This window comes from Acanthopagrus latus, chromosome 17 (assembly GCF_904848185.1).
Source record: "Acanthopagrus latus isolate v.2019 chromosome 17, fAcaLat1.1, whole genome shotgun sequence".
Classification (NCBI taxonomy): Eukaryota; Metazoa; Chordata; class Actinopteri; order Spariformes; family Sparidae; genus Acanthopagrus; species Acanthopagrus latus.
In genome coordinates this window covers 30,814,616-30,831,940 of record NC_051055.1, presented here as the reverse complement: position 1 = coordinate 30,831,940, position 17,325 = coordinate 30,814,616, and the positions used below count along the sequence as shown (strand labels likewise).

The window sequence follows — 17,325 nt, the reverse complement described above, 5'->3', positions numbered from 1 at the left end:
AGCTTTTGTCCTGGCCTGTTATATGTTGGACATTGAACGCATCAGCGCTGTGGAGCAGAAGAGGACCCTGAAGGCCTCTCCGGTTGTGTTTGGTGCGCGGTCACGTGATGCGCGCGGTCTCCTCAGGACCGGTTGAAACCGACGGGAGGCTGCTGGAGGTCTGACAGTCCGTCACCGAGCTGCAGGGACACACAACCTTCCGCCAGCACACAGTGAGCGTCCCACACACACACTCAGCCCCGGCATGTCCGCTCTCTGTGTGCTGAGGACTCGCTGCTTCCTCCGGCAGGTCCTCCCCGGCCTGCCCGCCGCCATGCACAGACACTACAGCCTGGATGTCACCGCTCCGCTGCTGCGGACGCAGGGCTACGTGGACGGCCGCTGGGTCTCCGCAGCCTCGGTGTTCCCGGTGCTGGACCCGGCCACTGGGAAGGAGATAACCCGGGTGGCAGACTGTGGCCCGGCTGAGGCCAAGCAGGCTGTGGACGCTGCGTACAAGGCGTTTCATTCCTGGAAGCAGTGCACTGCTAAGGTACTTCCGCTATGTACCAAACTCCATTTTATAATCTGACAATTTAAGAAGAAATGTTGCACATTCGCCATAAAAACACCTAAAAACACTGCAACACTGTATTAGTTCTCTACTTAAAGGACCCAGACTTCAATTCGGCTTGTGCAGAATTCACCAGAAAACACAGTGTTGAGTTAAAATCTCATGTTTCACTTTAGAGTCTCTTTGCCTGCTGCTACCCTCGTTTTGTCAGGAAGAAGCATGAACCAAAAAGTCCCACCAAGAAATAACAAACGACCTGCAGAGGTTTGCATGTCAGAGAGAAGAGAGTCTCTTAATGATTATGAATGCATAATAAAAACATAAAACGTCGCCGATAAGCATTAAATTGCGAAATTTCTGAATGGAGTTTTGCATGAGGACATTGTTGCAGGTGTAATTGTGCAGTTCATAAACGTGTGATGCACCGCGAGTGAACTGAGGCTTATCGTGTCAGTGAAGAGGTTTAGGAGAGCGGCTGAACATTGACTGATTATCTGTAATTGATCAAACATCCACCTGATGAACGAGGCTGATCTGTCAAACCATGCACAGTCTAATAACTGCAGCAGGGTGGAAGAAATAATCAGATCTTCTTAGTAAAAGTATTAACATCATAAAGTAAAAGTACTCATGAAGCAGAACGGTGTCAGAATAACTTACATGGATTATAAATACTGATGCACATCTACAACTGTCATGTTGCAGCTGATGAAGACTCGGCTGCTTTCAGCTGATCGTTGGGCAGTTTAGAGTACAACTTCAGTACAATTACCTCAAAATTATACTCCAGTAATAGAGTACATGTACTTAATTACATTCCAGCACGGAGCAGCAGAAATATGAAACAGTGCTGCAGAGTGAACAGCTTGTTTCTGCGTGTGGAGACGAAGTCGTTACCTGGTCAGTGATTTTAATCTTGACCTGGTCACAGTGTCACAGGACAAGAAGGACAAAGTCCAACGTGTGTCGTTTATAACACAACATCTACTCGTTAAACACCAGAGTATCAGTTCAAACATTATGGCAAATGTTTTAAAAAAAACAATACTTCTCCTTTTCTTACATTAAGAATGATCTCTGCAGGAGAAACACATGCAGCGGTGAATAACTCTGAATAAGATGCAGACCGGCTGTGAAAGAGACTCGCAGCTGCTCAGCGATGCAGGAGGCTGCACGTGTCTCACTAACACTCTGGGTTCCTGTGATCTGATAATTCAGCTGCTATTCATTTTCTTTTTAATCTGCTTTTGGAAACATGTTTGAAATCCTGTTTTGTGATTGTGTAAAGCTTCAGCAGATCCAGATGACGAACAGGTGAACAGGTGAAGGAGCCTGGACACTTTCAAAATGTTGTCAAACCTCAGATTCAGATTCATTTGGTCCACTGAGGCCGTTTTAAATGAACTTTGTTTTTTGCAGTTTGACCCTGAAGGACCTGCTCAGTGTTCAGGTGTTGTTACACTTTGCACTCGGTTTAATATTAATCCAGCTCATTAACACTTCACTATCAGAGAGGAAACTTAATCCATCACCGTTCACATGAAGCTGCCGTGATCTCTGCCAGGTTTTTTAAAATATTAACTCAAATCACGATTGTGAAACAACAAATAAATGAAGACGAACGAACATGTCGCTTCCTGATGTGATCTGATTGGTTGTCCTGCAGGAGAGGAGCATCCTGTTGAGGAAGTGGTTCGACCTGCTGACGCTGCACAAAGAAGACTTGGCCAAACTGATCACGTTCGAGAGCGTGAGTACGATGAAGCTGACGACACACACACGTGTGACAAGACGAACAATAATAAGTAAATAAGTAAATTTAAAAAAAAAAAAAGAGAGACAGGTAAATGAAGAGCACATACATGGAATAAATGAAAGAAAAAACAGGCAGTCCTCATCTTGCAGGGATGGATGCTGAGTTAAAGCTTCTGTAAGAAGGAGTGCAGTGGTTCATGAGTCAACTTCTCGATGAGGAGGAAATCTAATTGTTTCAGCTGTAGACAAGATGGATTTACAACAACAGCATCATTGATAAACTCTTCAAATGTTTGTGTGTGAAAATCTTAATAACTACAACAGTCCTATAAATGTAGTGAAGTAAAAGAGTATTTCCCTCTGAAGCTGTGACAGACTGTAAATCATCCACAGAGAAACTGTCACAACAGATCTCACCGGAACTACTTTATGATTTAGAAATAGTCCCAGTGGAGACGGTCAACAGTGAGGTCAGTGGATTATTTACACTGTGTGTGTGTGTGTCTGTGTGTGTGTGTTGCAGGGGAAGCCGTTGCGGGAGGCTGTCGGGGAGATCACGTACGCCGCCTCCTTCCTGGAGTGGTTCTCTGAGGAGGCCCGGCGAGTGTACGGCGATATCGTCCCGTCGCCCATCAAAGACCGAAAGATCCTCCTGCTCAAGCAGCCTGTGGGCGTGGCCTCCATCATCACACCGGTGGGCAGCCAATGAGAAAAGGGTTCCAGTGGAGCCTGACTGATTATTGGCCAATCACAGACATTTTAGACAGTTTATCAGTATCGTAGTTTATGTTGTGGATATGAAAACGTACGATCCAGAGGAAGATTCCCGGGCTGATTTAGAATTAGTAAATTCCCAGTGAAGTTAGTGTTTCAGCTGTGATGTCATCATTCTTCAGACGGAGGGTAGTTCAGTAACTCTCATGTTGTTCCACAGTGGAACTTCCCGAGCGCCATGATCACCAGGAAGGTCGGAGCCGCTCTGGCCGCCGGCTGCACCGTGGTGGTCAAACCTGCCGAGGACACGCCGCTGTCAGCGCTGGCTCTGGCTGAGGTCCGTGCACTGAACATTTAACGCTCTGTTAGTTAATCTTCTGATTCTTCTCTGAATGATGTGATTCTGTCCTGTGTTGCAGCTGGCAGAGCAGGCCGGGATCCCTGCCGGGGTGTTCAACGTGGTTCCTTGTTCCAGAGAGAAGACTCCTTCTGTCGGGGAGGTTCTCTGCACCGACCCGCTGGTGGCCAAGATCTCCTTCACCGGCTCCACCGCCACCGGCAAGGTCCGACCTCTGACTGCTGCCTGCAGTTATTACAGTTCATGTTTGTCACCATGTTGGACAATCATGAAATTAATTTAATGACTGGTGTTCAGAATGAGTTGACCTCATCTTTGCCTGCACACGGCTGTTTAAAAACAGACAAACGTTATTAAAAGTAGTTTTGATCAGTCGTTGTTGTTCCATCCATTCAGCAGGAAAACATGTAGAATCATTGTTTCAGGTGCTGCTGAAAATGGCTGCCGACACAGTGAAGAAGGCGTCGATGGAGCTGGGAGGCCACGCCCCCTTCATCGTGTTTGACAGCGCTGACGTGGACAAGGCGGTGGCCGGAGCCATGGGCTCCAAGTTCAGGAACTCCGGACAGGTATGAGGTGACGGTGCTGTGTGTCGGCGTGGTGTCGGCCGCTGCAGCGTAATGTTTTCTGTCCTCGTCCTCCTTCTGTAGACGTGCGTGTGCTCCAACCGCTTTCTGGTGCAGAGCGGCATCCACGACCGCTTCATGGAGAAGCTGGGCCAAGCGATGGACGCCGAGCTCCGTGTGGGTCACGGCTTGGAGCCTGAAACGACCCAGGGGCCACTCATCAACACCAGAGCTGCAGAGAAGGTAACTGTGGAGCCAGGAGACATATTATCACACTGTCTCAGACAATCATCAAAATAGTTGGTGATTAATTTAATACCTGACAACTTATTGATTTATCATTTGAGCTGTAACACTGTTCATCTTAAAAATAAATATTTTTTTAAAGGCTCCACGTCAGAATCATTCTCATCTGTAGACTGTTTTTTAAATGGCAGCTGAGCTCTCGTGTGTCTGCAGGTGGCCCACCAGGTATCGGACGCAGTGTCCAAAGGAGCGAAGGTGCTGAAGGGCGGGAAGCGTCTGGACGGGTCGTTCATGGAGCCCACGCTGCTCGCCAACGTCTCCACAGAGATGCTCTGCATGAAGGAGGAGACGTTCGGCCCGCTGCTGCCCGTCATCAGGTCCGTACGCCGCTCACACCCAGCGCTCTGCAGGCTTCACGTGTTTTACTTTGAGTCAGTCGGCTGTTAAACTGGACCCACAGGTGCTTCTGCATGGAAACCAGAAGTAAATCCTGAGGAAGCAGCTGTGAGCTCGGTGTGTTCAGGTGCTGCAGATGTTTGTCGACCAATCAGAAGTTTTGTTTCTGACCTGCAGGTTCGACACGGAGGAGGAGGCGCTGGCGATCGCTAACGCCTCTAATGTCGGGCTGGCAGGTGAGTTCACCTCAGTGTGTTAGTAACTGTGTTAAACTTTATTTTTCATTCTGATCATAAATGAAAAAAAAAAGTTTCCTCCTCGGGGAAAAAGAATCCCTGTTTGACACGTGAGCGTCGCAGCTTCAGTGAAGATTTCTCAGTGAACTTCTCATGACTGAACTGACGTCACTGGCTGAACGGCTGCTGCTGCTGACCTCCCTCTCTGTCTCTTCTCCAGGTTACTGCTACTCTCAGGATGTGAGTCAGATCTGGCGGGTGGCGGAGGCGTTGGAGGTCGGGATCGTCGGCATCAACGAGGGTCTGCTGTCCACCCCAGAGGCGTCGTTCGGCGGCGTCAAACAGTCCGGTCTGGGCTGCGAAGGCTCTAAACACGGCATCAAAGAGTATCTGGAGGTCAAGTACATGTGCTTCGGAGGGCTGAAGCCCTGAAACACGGCGGTACGACGCCCGCACACATGCAGTCTTCAGTGAAGTGGTCATAACTGAACACATCTGAGGTTCTTATTGATTTAATTTAACTGTAACATCACTGAAATACATTGTAGTCGAGTTGACCAATAAACTGAAAGTAGTCGAGTAAAAATCTAAAATATGATTTATTGACCTGTCAGACGTTCGTCACTGAACTGAAACAGTCCAGTTTTTTTCTCCTCTGTTGCCTTTTTTCAGACAAAAACTGTGGATGTGTAGAAAAAGTCTTTCAGCAATAAATAATAAATCTTGTTCATGTTTGACGACGTCAGTTCTGAAAACTTTTAGGTTTAATCTTTGTGTTTGATGCTGAAACGTGAGACTCAGATCACTGAGACGCTGGAGAAAATATTTAACTGCACGATCGAGTGTGTATTAGGTTCTGAGGGAAACACTCGCTTCTGATTGGCCAGTTACAGCATCACCACCAATCATTTAATTCATCTGACTGATATGTTTAAAAATCTGCTCTGAACTCAGAATCACAACAGCACAGATGGGACCTGAACGCAGCGTCATATTGATCTCATGCTCCAGCAGCACATAGTTTGGTCTCAGAGTCAGATGAGATTTACTGTGATAAAAAAAAATTAAAAAGCACAACGATAATCTGTTTTTGTAAAATCCTGTTCGTGTTAAACTTCCTGTAGAACGTCGGTCAACGTGAAAACTGTATTTTTTTATTATTGAAATGCTTCTATGAGCCGACGGTTGAACCAATAAGAACACGTGTTCACATTTCAAGCATCACAATTTAATTTTTAGTCATTTACGGCGTGTGCCATTTATACAAAACCTACCAGGGTCTTTCCACACATTTCACTAACATCTGTTCGAGCTCAGCGCCAATAAAACATGTTCATAAATACATAAATCAGTGTTGGCCCGATGCATGCAGCGGAGTCTTCAGCAGAGATAATGTTATTAACAGATTTCTGTATGAAGATAAAAGAATAAACCCTTAAAAGATTTATAATTATTGTAGTGAAGTTGTTTTTTATTACCATGTAGATTTTAATCTGACAGAAGCTGAAACACACAAAGCTTTTCTCTTACCTGAAAGTAAAGTGCCATAAAATCTTAGTGTTGAACAACAGTGTTATTAATTATGATTACAGAATAACTAAATCACCCCTGAAGATCTCGGTTGGTTTAACTTCTCACCTGCAGTGACATCACTGAGGGGGTGTGGTTACAGGTGCAGCAGAGTCTTAGTCTTTAGCTTGATTTGACTCATCAGACGGGAGCCATGATCTAAGGTTCCAGAGCTGGTTTAAAACGAGCGCTGTCCAGAGCTGAGGCATAAAATATCATCCAGTTTCATCCAAAACAGTGAATAAAGTTCCTGTTCAGATATTTTAAACCAGCTTCAGAAAACTTAAAAGTGCTTCAGGCTTTTATCCAGTTGACTCACAAATCAAGCAACTCTGATGTGAACGTATGAGAACCAGGAGTCACGTCCCCTCCTGCAGGAACCGGATCAAACAGAAGGTTCTACATTTGAGCCGATACAGTAAATAGCAAAGTAATCGATTACTGCCATCCACTGTTGTTGAGTACTGAGAGTTCCTGTTGAGTTTGTACTGCAGATTGTGTTTCTAATGTTAAGTGAAATTCGTCTTAATTGTAATATAATGTTGTCTTCATAGTTGATAGATAAAGAAACATACATTTTGTATCCTGACTGTAGATGCTAATGAAAATTAAAGAGGAAGTTGTAATATTTAACCTTGTGACAAGTTTCTTTTTTTTCTTTCTTCACACAAGTTAATAAATTTGGTGTTCAGGATATTAAAAATATGTTTTGGGTGTTAATGAGCTCTGGAGTGACGGCCGCCTGATCTCTGATCAGATTTACATGTTGTGTCTCCATTAACAGTCAAGTCAATTTTGTTGACAAGTAGCTTCACTGCTAACAGCTGCTAAAACCAGAATTTCTCATTTTAAAATGTGTATTGCTAAATTAGCCATGACATGCTAATCAGACTGCTAGGCTAGCAGTGCCAGTCTTTCTGTTAAGCTACGCTAAATGTGTCCCGAAATGGACAAAAGGGAGCTTCCAGTTAGCTTCCAGTTAGCTTCCAGTTAGCTTCCAGGCCAAGAATTTTTAAATTACAAAGTTAAATTCTCAGTCCAGTTGAAGTTTTAGGGCACATGTGTCAAACTGACCCAGTAAAGGGCCATGTGGCTGCAGGTTTTCATCCCAACCAAGCAAGAACACACCTGTTTTCATTCCAACCAAGCAAGAACACACCTGATCAGGTGTGTTCTTGCTTGGTTGGAATGAAAACCTGCAGCCACATGGCCCTTTACTGGATCAGTTTGACACCACTGTTTTAGGGGTTTGGGAATTTTTGTTGGCGTTAGCTTTGCGTTAGCTTCTAGGTCATTACCCCTGGTGGCTAGCTTGTTAGCTAACAAGCTACAACATGTAAATCAGACAGACTTTGAGTTTTGGAAGGTGGATTTTTGTGTTCTTTTGTTGGGGTGAGGCTAGCAGTTCCCCTTTGCATCGAGTCTTTGTGCTAGGCTAAGCTAATCCCATCCTGGATCGTTCTCTGTACCAGACGCACAGTGATGCTTCGTCCATCTTCTCATCCAGCTGTGGGGAAGATGATGTCAGATTCCTCTTTACGTCCTTTATCAGTCTGATTCAGTCCTGAATGTCTCATCTCGGGTCCTCCAGGTTGTCCCGACCTCATCCTGTGTCAGAAGTCACAGGTTTCTCTGGACTTTAAATCCTTCGAAGGAGATTGACCCTGAGATGGGACACTGGTTCATTTACTGACCTCACATCACAGGATTTCTGGGTAATGAAGTTCTTTAAACGTTAAGAAGTTAATCTCTCGCAGCCAGAGAGCAAAAGCTCCCGCTGAGTCTGGTCCATGTCGGCAGGAGGCGAGGCGTCCTCTCAGCCGAAGGCGTTTCCGTTGCGGATGGCCTGGGCGCTGAGCCGGTTCCTGCTGCGGACGGGTCGGTCCCGACTGAAGATGGTGTCCTGGTCGCTGTCCAGCTCGGACTCTGACATCATCAGGCTGGAGTTGTGCTCTGTGCTGCGATGTTTGATACCTGCAGAGAGGAAAGGTGTTTGAGTCTGAGCTTCCTTTAAACCTGCTGCCATTTCCTACACACACTGTTTAGTTTCCTGAATTCTTCTCATGTGAAACTCGGGTGATTTTGTTTTGACAGTTAGCTCCAGACGTCCGGACCAAAGATGTTCACTGCTTGGACTTTTTTTTAATCATCCAGCTTTGTGTGAAACTGAGTTTCTGCAGGACAAACAACATGTTCAGGTGTGAGTCAAAGTGTTTCTACATGATGAGGGCTTGAAAATTGTTCCTATTTTTTTCATTCTTACTTTGTCGACGGTGACGTGTTGTGGTTTCTTTCTTGTACATTTGTCACAATTCAGATTTTATCCTAAAAATTCAGATTATTTTTCTAGGAGGAAGAAGAAAATTTCAGATTTTTTATTTCATAGATCTCCTTTCATTTGTGAAACTGGTAAAACATCTGATAAGAGGGGAAACATCTAGAAGAAAAATAATTGATTTTCATTTTTCATGTTTTCCCAGATGGAAAAACAAGGAATTTAAATTCATCCTGGCAAAAATGTACGGAACAAAAACACTTTAGATCAGAATTGGTTGGTTATTCTGTTGGTTATGAAACATCATCACTTCACTTCATGATGAACTTTACAAATAAAATGTTTCTTCACTGTCTCAACAAAAATCTTCTGCCAACGCTCAGAACAGATTTTTGTCGTCACTTCCACATGTGGACATGATTTAAAGCGACTCACTGAATTTGGGTCGCAGCTCCACCCGCTCCTGCTCGTCCATGTTGTCCAGGATGGTGTACTTGGTCTTCTTCCTCACCTTCGTCTGTCTCCTCCTGAACACAGTCAAACCAACAGATTCACATTTATGTTCAGTAACACTGTCGGCTCCATCACAGTGTTGAAGTGACGTCTGGAGACGCGTGTTCACCTCCTGCAGCAGCAGATGAAGGTCCAGCTGACAGACAGGATGAACACCATGAGCATGAAGCTGGTCAGGATGACGTACAGCACCCTCCACTCTGAAACATCAAACCAGCTCAATGAAACTGTATCAACAGAAACAAGTCGTGACTTCTTCACGTGAGGCAAAGAAAACGTCATATTTTTTGATCTGATGCTGAATTCAAAATCTCTCCTGAAAACAAATGGAAGGAATCAGCTTTGTTATTCTAACTGTGCCCAGTACGACCAATGATTAGAGCTCGTAGTTACCACAGTTGCTCTCTCCGTCGCCGAGGTAACGACGAATCAGGTTCTCCGTCCAGAAGGGGTCGCAGGTGCACTCCTTGCTGATTGGATCACACTGGCCACGCCCCGAACAGCGCAGCAGGCACACTGAGAGAAGACGGGACAAAAACACGACGACAGAGAGAGCTGAGAAGAATCGAGTCATTGATTTCTTTCAAATGATTTCTACACATCAAGATTGTTGTTAGCATTACTGTTAGCTTAGCATACACCTGCTTCTCAAGTGTTCATGTGCAGATCCTTCATTTAAATAAATGTGGGAACAGTGTTGGTGTGTTGCTGTTTTTTTTTAATAAGGTCTGAAACATCCATAGCTTCTTCTTTTCTGTTAAAAGCATTTTAGGCCTAAGTGATAAAATTCTAACTTGTTGTAAATAATAACTTAAAGACAGGCGACATTAACACAGATGATTCACAGCGTTCATCAACTCAGTGTTCAGTTCATCACTCTAACTTTCAATTCATAAACACTTTATCACTTTCATTTTTAAGCATTTTCATCACTTTGATGTTGGTCAGCTGTATCTTGTTTCTCACCCCTGAAGTAACTTTCCTTCAATAATAATTTAAGGATTTAAGATTAAATCATCTGTTCTTTAAATGATCAGACCTGCAAACAGTCAGAACTACAGTGAACTGCTGTTTGTTTGGAGAGTTTCAGGCGGTCTGAGCGTGGCGCCACCAGCTGAAGCTTCAACAAAGATTAAGATTCATTAAACTGAACCAGACGAACTCACAGACGGTGTCGACTCTCAGGACTCTGAACAGAAGGTAGTCGCTCTTCTCTCTGAGCAGCTGGTTTCTCAGCAGACCCACCAGCCGGGAGCCGGAAAAAATCGGGCCAGACGGGCCTCGAACAGAGAACCGCAACACCGTGCTACACACACACACACACACACACACACATTAGTTTGTTTAGGCAGCAATAAATGAGGATCTTTCTCAGCTCATTAACATTTCTTCACCAAATCTACGGACTGGTCCATTAAAACTTAGTTTATAGATGGATGATGTAAGTACACCTGGTACCTGAGGTGGGAGTGGCCCTGCAGCGCTCGGACCTGGATGTCGCTGTCGAGCACGTGGAGCAGAGCGGCGAGCTGTCGGACCACCGTGTCCCTCTGAGCCACGCTGACCTGAGACACCGACACCAACATCTCCAGCTCCACCTCCTCTCCACCGCCAGGCTCTACGGAGACACCGCAGGGACAAACTTCACTGCTCTCACAACGATCAGCACACGGTAAAAAGGATCCCTCGGCCCACAGCACTTTTGTCTTACCTGGTCGGACCTCCACGGTGGCCGTGGCGCTGCTCGAGCGGGCCTGAGCGTCGGTCACCCTCAGCTGGAACAGGTAGGTCCCTTCGACCAGGTTGGCCAGGTACAGAGAGGCCTGAGTGTCTGAGCTGTACAGCACGTCCTGACAACAGGAAGTTATCACAGGACCAATGAACATCTCCAGTTACTACAACAGTCATGGTAAAAATAAAATTGAGGAGAACAAATTTGGAGCAATGTTTTCTTTTAAAAGTAGGAAGGGAAGGAATTTTTTCTCACTCAATATTGAGAGAAAAAACAATCCAACCAGAACATTTTAGATTTTTTGGAATCTGGAAGATTATTGGGGAAAACAAATGTCTCCTAAATTATGAGAATATAAAAAAATAAAAAAATAAAATAAAATCCTGAAATCCTTAAAATAGAAAATTTCTCCTGATATTTCTGGGAGGAAAATTCCAGATTCTAATTTTCTTTTGTTCCAAGGAATTTGGTTTTTCCCCCCGAAATTTTTTCTTCTTCTTTTTATTTTTCTTTTTCCAAAAGAATTTGAGGTTTTTTTTTTTAAATGTTTCAAAAATTTCAGTTTAGTTTTGTCTTGTAAATATTACAGGATGGATTCTTTTCCCCATTTTAAGGTTTTTTGTTTGGTTGTTTGAATTTTATTTCTTCCCCAAATTTCCAGATTTTTTTTTTTGTTTGTTTTTTTTTCCCCATTTTTTCAAAAGTTGGGAAAAACGAATCTTTCAGGGAGGGAACACTCCCCCAGAAGGTTTTTGTCATCTCTTTTTAACGAAAAATCTTTTTGCTACATGGATCAAAAAAATTTCCAGGGGACTTTTCATTTAGTTTCACACATGAAAAAAAAATCTCCTAGAAAAAAAATGTGACTTCAGAAAATAAAATACAATCTTGTGTTCAATGATTATTCTGGCAAAAATATTAGTTTTTAGATCAGAAAATGGATCAGCAGAGGAACAACATTCCTTACTTGCCCCTCTGGGCTTCCGTAGTTTACTCACCACTTGTTGTTTGTTATAAAAGATTCTACACATTTTTAATCTGACCTGTATCAGGAACATTGAGTTTTTCAGGTGCCTGTGTGACCAAAACAGCCTCATGTACCACAATGAGGTCGAGCTCTAACGTGACAGGTGACACTTCACTATTTACATCCTAACATGTGACATAATCTATTTAAATCTGTTAAATTGTAATCTGCTTATAATATAAACTACTGATCTACTCTTGACCTGTTCTGATGTAATCTTAGTTATAGTCTTAAAGCTTTAATCATTAGTTTTTACATTATTTTATCTCTGGTGATTTTTGTTTTTACATTTTATTGTGATATTGTTTTATTTCCCCTCCTGATCTAACTCCAAAATATTCTGCAGTTTGGATCAGACTTCCTGGATCAGTTCCGTGTACTGACCCCAGCAGCAGGACTCTGGCTGTCTCGGACCCACAGGTAGTGGACCTCCGTCTGGTCTCCGTCCGTCACGGAGCCTCTGAGGACCAGAGAGTTGTTGGGCAGAGTGAGAGTGTGGCTGCCGCTGGCGTGAGCGACGGGAAGAAGACTTCTGGCTGCAGGAGGAAGGACGGCCGAAGAACATTTGTATCAACACACCAGTGACGAGGTTTTAGGTTGTAAACAAACAATATTTAATTATTGATCGCTTGTTTTTGTTCACGATGTCAGAAAACAGTAAAGAGTGTTTGTGGAGGTGCAGAGGACCTCATGAAGTGACGCCGCCTCACCTTCCTGGACCCGGACCGTCAGTGCGGCGCTGTCTGTCGCCCCCTCCTGGTCACACACAGTCAGTCTGAAGGTGTAGCGTCCAACCCGGAGACCTGTCGCCGTGGCAACCGCCTGGTCCACTCCCTCCAGCTTTAACCCTGGAGGACCACTGGAAAAACATCACACAGGTGAGTCTGACCTGTGATGAGCCGAGGATATCTGATTAAAAAACTTTAGGAGCTGTCTGTACCTGACGGCATCCCAGTGGTAGCTGACGATGCCGCGGTCGTCGGTGCTTCCGCTGCCGTTGAGCAACAAGCCGCTGACAGGGAGAAACAACTTCCTGTCAGGACCAACGACGGCCAGCGGGCCACGGTTTGACCCCGTGACCTCTGATACTGAACGGAGGGAGAGCAGAGACGGAAGAAAAGGACAGAAAAGATTTAATCTGGTTCAGTTTATTTGAACATTTTCAATACTTTGTCTTATGAAACACAGCAATAAATCATTTTACCTTTGAAATAATGAAACTACTTCTGTTTTTGGGTTAAACTGCACAAAATGTGACATTTATCACATCATCTAAATAAACAAGTCAGTGTTCTATCTTTACCAGACTCTGCAGCGGTCGTAACAGAGGGCTCAGTCGTGGTTGGAGGGTCGGTGCTGGGAGTCGAGGTGGTGGAGGGGTCAGAGGTCATGGCTCTGGCTGGAGGGTGGCTGGACGCTGGTGGAGCTCCGGCTGCTGACTGGAACATCTTCAACATGTCTGTGGAACATCGAGAGAACACGAATAACGAGGGGAGTCACAAAAATCAACCAGGGAAGATGCTGTTGGATACCAGACTGGGACTGAACTCAGCTCAGTACAGAGGCGATTTACACTACAGAGGCGATTTACAGTGGCTCGGACTACGACACCAGGGACGGAAGACAGAGAGAGAGAGAGAGAGTGGGACATCATCAGTGTGTGGAGACAGAATATCTTCACATGTTACTGGGTCAACTAATCAACTAATGATGTTTCTGTGTGTGTGTGTGTGTGTGTGTGTGTGCTGTACCAGTTGCAGGTTTAGGAGAAACTGAAGCTTCAGGTTTAACAGTGGGTAGTGTTGCCGCTGCAGGGTTTCCCAGGGACACCATCAGGGGTTGATCTGCAGGTGAAGGAAGGAGGTGAGCTTCTGAGTCTGAAGCTTTGGTAGAAAAATATAAAATGTACACAGTTGGTTTTCTTATTATTTTCTGATACCAATGTTAATAAATATGCAGTTTTAATGGTGGTTATTTAAGGTGCACTGTGAAGTTCTGGAGAAAGTGAAGAAATTCAAATGCAGAATTTTGATATTCACAATCAATGATTAACAATACGAACGTTCTCCATCAGTGAATAAACAAACTGCTCCTTTAATCATGACATCACACTCTCAGGTCTACCTGGCTGTATTGAAGTGCTGATGGGCTGATGAGGAGTGGCAGGTGTGGTAAGTAATGTCCTTATATGGTCGTGTTGTGTAGAGTCACTTGTTGGTTTCTGTGGTACTGGCGGTGTCGTCGGTGTCGGATCGGTGCTGCTCTCGGTTTTAGTCTGTCAAAAGAATAAAAACACATTCAGGATACACGTAACTCACCCACAGAACCTCCACAGCTGGTGTTTACCTCTGAGATGTTCAGGGTAACACACAAAAAGTAATTTAGACTTTACTTCATGAACGTAATATTACAGGACGAGACAGAGAACCAGAACCAGAACCAGAGTCTCTGCTGAGTTTTTAGACATTTTTATGCAGAAATCTGACGTGTCATATCTTTGAGGTTTGGCCTCAGTCGTCCTCGTTCTGATCCGGCTTCATTGTATTATTCATCACTCACTGTTCTCTCTGCAGCAGCAGGATCTGCCGTCGGTCTCCTGGTTTTGTCCTCGTCTCCACCACTGATGTTCCCCCCAGAGGAGCCTCTATTCTGGGCCACGGCGGCTTCCCTCTCTGGACTGTCCAACGCCTCTGATTGGTTGAACCCGTCTCCTCCTTTCAAGGACGGCTGCTCTGTCACGTCCACCTCTGAACCGGGCCCTCCTCTCTCCTCCTGGCTTCCCTCTGAGTATTCCACATCCTGCATGCCGGGGTCAGGGAAGTCTTGCCGGGGCCCGCTGAACAGGGCCAGGTCCTTCAGGGCCTCCAGGTCCCCCGGGGCCTCAGAGGACCTGGAGAGGGGCCTCCAGCGGCCACTGTAGGGCTCCCCTCTCACCAGAGACTGCAGCACCAGCGTCTGCGGTGACGCTCTACGCAGAAAGGCGAGGACGGAGTCGGCCCCGGGTCGCTCTCGGGGCCGACAGTTCTCCCTCTGCTGGCAGTTCAGGATGTAGCAGCGGCCTTCGAACAGCCAGGCCAGGTCATAATCAGGCAGGTCGCAGCACGCCGCCACGCACTGCGGCAGAGACGCCACACCTGGTACCCGCATGATACCGCTGCTCTCCACCGCCGGAGACACCACCGCCTCAGAGAAGGTCGCCCCCTGCCAGCACTGAGACGCCACTGCAGCTGCAACACAACACAATCCTTCAGCTTATTGTGTTCAGTGGAGATTTTATTCCAGTTAAGGCTGTTTCTGTGGAGTTTTTACTTAATTTTATGGAGGGACTAAGAAATACGAATGTTGTGAAGTCGTATAGATTATAAAACAACTGATGTTAACTTAAGATTTATTATTTTGGGCTGCAAATAAACAAACAGTGATTTTTTTTCCAGTAGCAGCCGATGATAATGTTGAATGTGATGAGGGAACAGACAACAACTGTATATCTTAAATATTATATTTCTTCATAAAAGAAATAAATACAAAAAAAAGTATTTAATTAAAGAAATTACATATATATCAAATACATTAAATAAATAATAGTAAATGTATATAAAATATATGTAATCACATTTTAAATACTTAAAAAACAAACTTCTGTAAGTAGACAGGTATAATTCTTTTTCTTTAAATTAACTTTACTCTTAAAATAAACTCATAACTTATTGAATCTGTTTCTGAGAGGTCACATTTCTACACATGTTGTACCTTCCACACTGTGGAGCAGCAGCAGAAACATGTTCTGCCACATGTTGACTCCGTCTGAGGATCTGAAACAAACAACAAACAAACAAACATGATATGATATGATATGAAATCATTGCCGGAGAACAGTTTACTGCACTACTCTCACTTCTCTTACTTTAAGTACATTCTGCTGATAAAACATAGGTTTTTTTGAATGAGGTTCTGAATGCAGGACTGTCAGATGTAGTAGAGTATTTTCACAGTGTGGCATTAGTATTTTTTTTACTTGAGTAATGGATGTGAATACTTCCTCCTCCTCCTCCTACACAGTGACAGATGTTTTCTGCTGGGCAGTTTCAGCACCACGCGGCCGGACAGCTCCGCCGGGAGCCCCGCCCAGCACGCTGCTCGGTGACAGAAAATAAACGCACCTTCATCCCGCAGGAAATCTGATTTATCACAGTAAACCTCATATAACAGAGTTTAACTTCAATTCTTTAAAAACAACACATGACCTTCGTTACAGCTGGTGTACGTCTGCCCACATGATGCGCAGGTCGCTCTCCTAAAAACACCGTCATTCCAAACTGCATTGAAAAACATATAATTTTGAAGAAATCCTTACTTATGGATAAATACATATACAAATATTGCTTTGATGAATACACGTTCTGTACGTATATTCACCACTTTTTAATTCGGCATGAATTCCTTAAATCAAATCTCACTTTTTCCACTAAGACTTCAACTTTTTGTGCAGACGTGTTGATGACACGCAGCTGGAGCACCCTTCTGATAAACCTCAGCAGTGTAATGTGGTTTGAAAGGTGGGATTTTATTGAAATCACCTCCAGCCATGACGAAGAGACGTGTAACACTATAAATCTCTAAAAGGTGTCCACTGTTTCACGATGGAAGCTTCTTTAAAGGGATTTCAGCGCTGCGCATCTTGAGTTGACAAACAACGTAATATTAGACGATTTTTGAACGGAGTCTGGTGTGAGTGACACAGGCTAACAGCGGGGGAGAATGTTAAGCTAACACCGACATATTGTTGTTATTTGTCCATGATGAGGTCAGAAGGCGACATCATGTCCGAGCCCGCATCACTTCCATCATCCTCCGTGTCGTCGCCATCTGCTCTAACACCTGAACACCTGCTCGAAGCGCCGCGTCCACCCACCTGGTCGAGGCCCACCGCCGCCTCCAGTCCTCCCCGCGGCTCCTCACTGGTTCTCCATGATGAGCCCGTCAGCCCCACAGGTTACACACCGGTTCGTCACTCGGGTTCATCGGTTCCACGCTGGTTCTGAATCTGTGCCGAGAAAACACGAGCAGTGTCGAGTCAGCGGAAATATACGACATCCGGCCAGAGATCTTCACAATAAAACTCAGATTTTTGAGATATTTTTGATTGTATTTATCTAAGAACATTGTTTTATTCCTGACGGTTAAATCCATTTGATTAGTTTTTAATTTATTTTACTTATGTTAGTAGGCAGGGTGTTAGGGTGACGTGGTGTTCTGTCACAAAGAGGGTGAGGGGTTGTTAGAGGAAGACTTTTTATTTTTATTTTAAAAAAAAAATCTTGGTACATTTATTTGTACTTTTTTGAGCAAAACTGGTTTCCGAATAAAACAAAAAAACTACTTGCA

General features: G+C 44.5%; 2 protein-coding genes and 1 long non-coding RNA gene across 7 annotated transcripts in view; 2 read left to right on the top strand and 1 right to left on the bottom strand.

The window, feature by feature from the left end:
• The window catches only part of aldh5a1 (aldehyde dehydrogenase 5 family, member A1 (succinate-semialdehyde dehydrogenase)), a 10,413-nt gene extending 3,390 nt beyond the window's left edge, over positions 1-7,023 (top strand). The window contains exons 2-12 of one of the 2 annotated variants that reach the window (XM_037074647.1): positions 46-212; positions 290-532; positions 2,220-2,303; positions 2,832-3,002; positions 3,243-3,359; positions 3,442-3,585; positions 3,806-3,949; positions 4,031-4,189; positions 4,406-4,569; positions 4,766-4,824; positions 5,045-7,023. In XM_037074647.1, the coding sequence (XP_036930542.1) occupies positions 314-532; positions 2,220-2,303; positions 2,832-3,002; positions 3,243-3,359; positions 3,442-3,585; positions 3,806-3,949; positions 4,031-4,189; positions 4,406-4,569; positions 4,766-4,824; positions 5,045-5,256 (1,473 nt within the window). In that variant the 5' untranslated portion in view covers positions 46-212; positions 290-313 and the 3' untranslated portion in view covers positions 5,257-7,023. Of the gene's footprint in view, positions 1-45; positions 533-2,219; positions 2,304-2,831; positions 3,003-3,242; positions 3,360-3,441; positions 3,586-3,805; positions 3,950-4,030; positions 4,190-4,405; positions 4,570-4,765; positions 4,825-5,044 lie in introns of both variants that reach the window. The other variant, XM_037074646.1, reaches the window with a different exon arrangement.
• Positions 6,275-17,283, bottom strand: kiaa0319 (KIAA0319 ortholog). 4 transcript variants are annotated; one of them, XM_037074632.1, is made up of 18 exons: positions 16,853-17,283; positions 16,185-16,256; positions 15,956-16,073; positions 15,691-15,752; positions 14,500-15,167; positions 14,065-14,215; positions 13,692-13,823; positions 13,244-13,399; positions 12,881-13,028; positions 12,651-12,799; positions 12,325-12,476; positions 10,893-11,031; positions 10,640-10,799; positions 10,348-10,487; positions 9,575-9,697; positions 9,291-9,381; positions 9,104-9,195; positions 6,275-8,367 (listed from the first exon to the last, which is right to left on the bottom strand). In XM_037074632.1, the coding sequence occupies exons 4-18, from the start codon at positions 15,731-15,733 to the stop codon at positions 8,210-8,212; spliced, it is 2,502 nt and encodes an 833-aa protein (XP_036930527.1). In that variant the 5' UTR covers positions 15,734-15,752; positions 15,956-16,073; positions 16,185-16,256; positions 16,853-17,283; the 3' UTR covers positions 6,275-8,209. The 4 variants fall into 4 exon arrangements, with proteins under 4 accessions (XP_036930527.1, XP_036930528.1, XP_036930526.1 ...); XM_037074633.1 differs by lacking the exon at positions 16,185-16,256; XM_037074631.1 differs by lacking the exons at positions 15,956-16,073; positions 16,185-16,256 and having other exon boundaries at positions 16,853-17,281.
• LOC119006191 lies at positions 16,430-17,325 on the top strand. The gene is made up of 2 exons (XR_005070707.1): positions 16,430-16,635; positions 16,750-17,325. It is a non-coding gene; the product is annotated as an uncharacterized LOC119006191 (long non-coding RNA).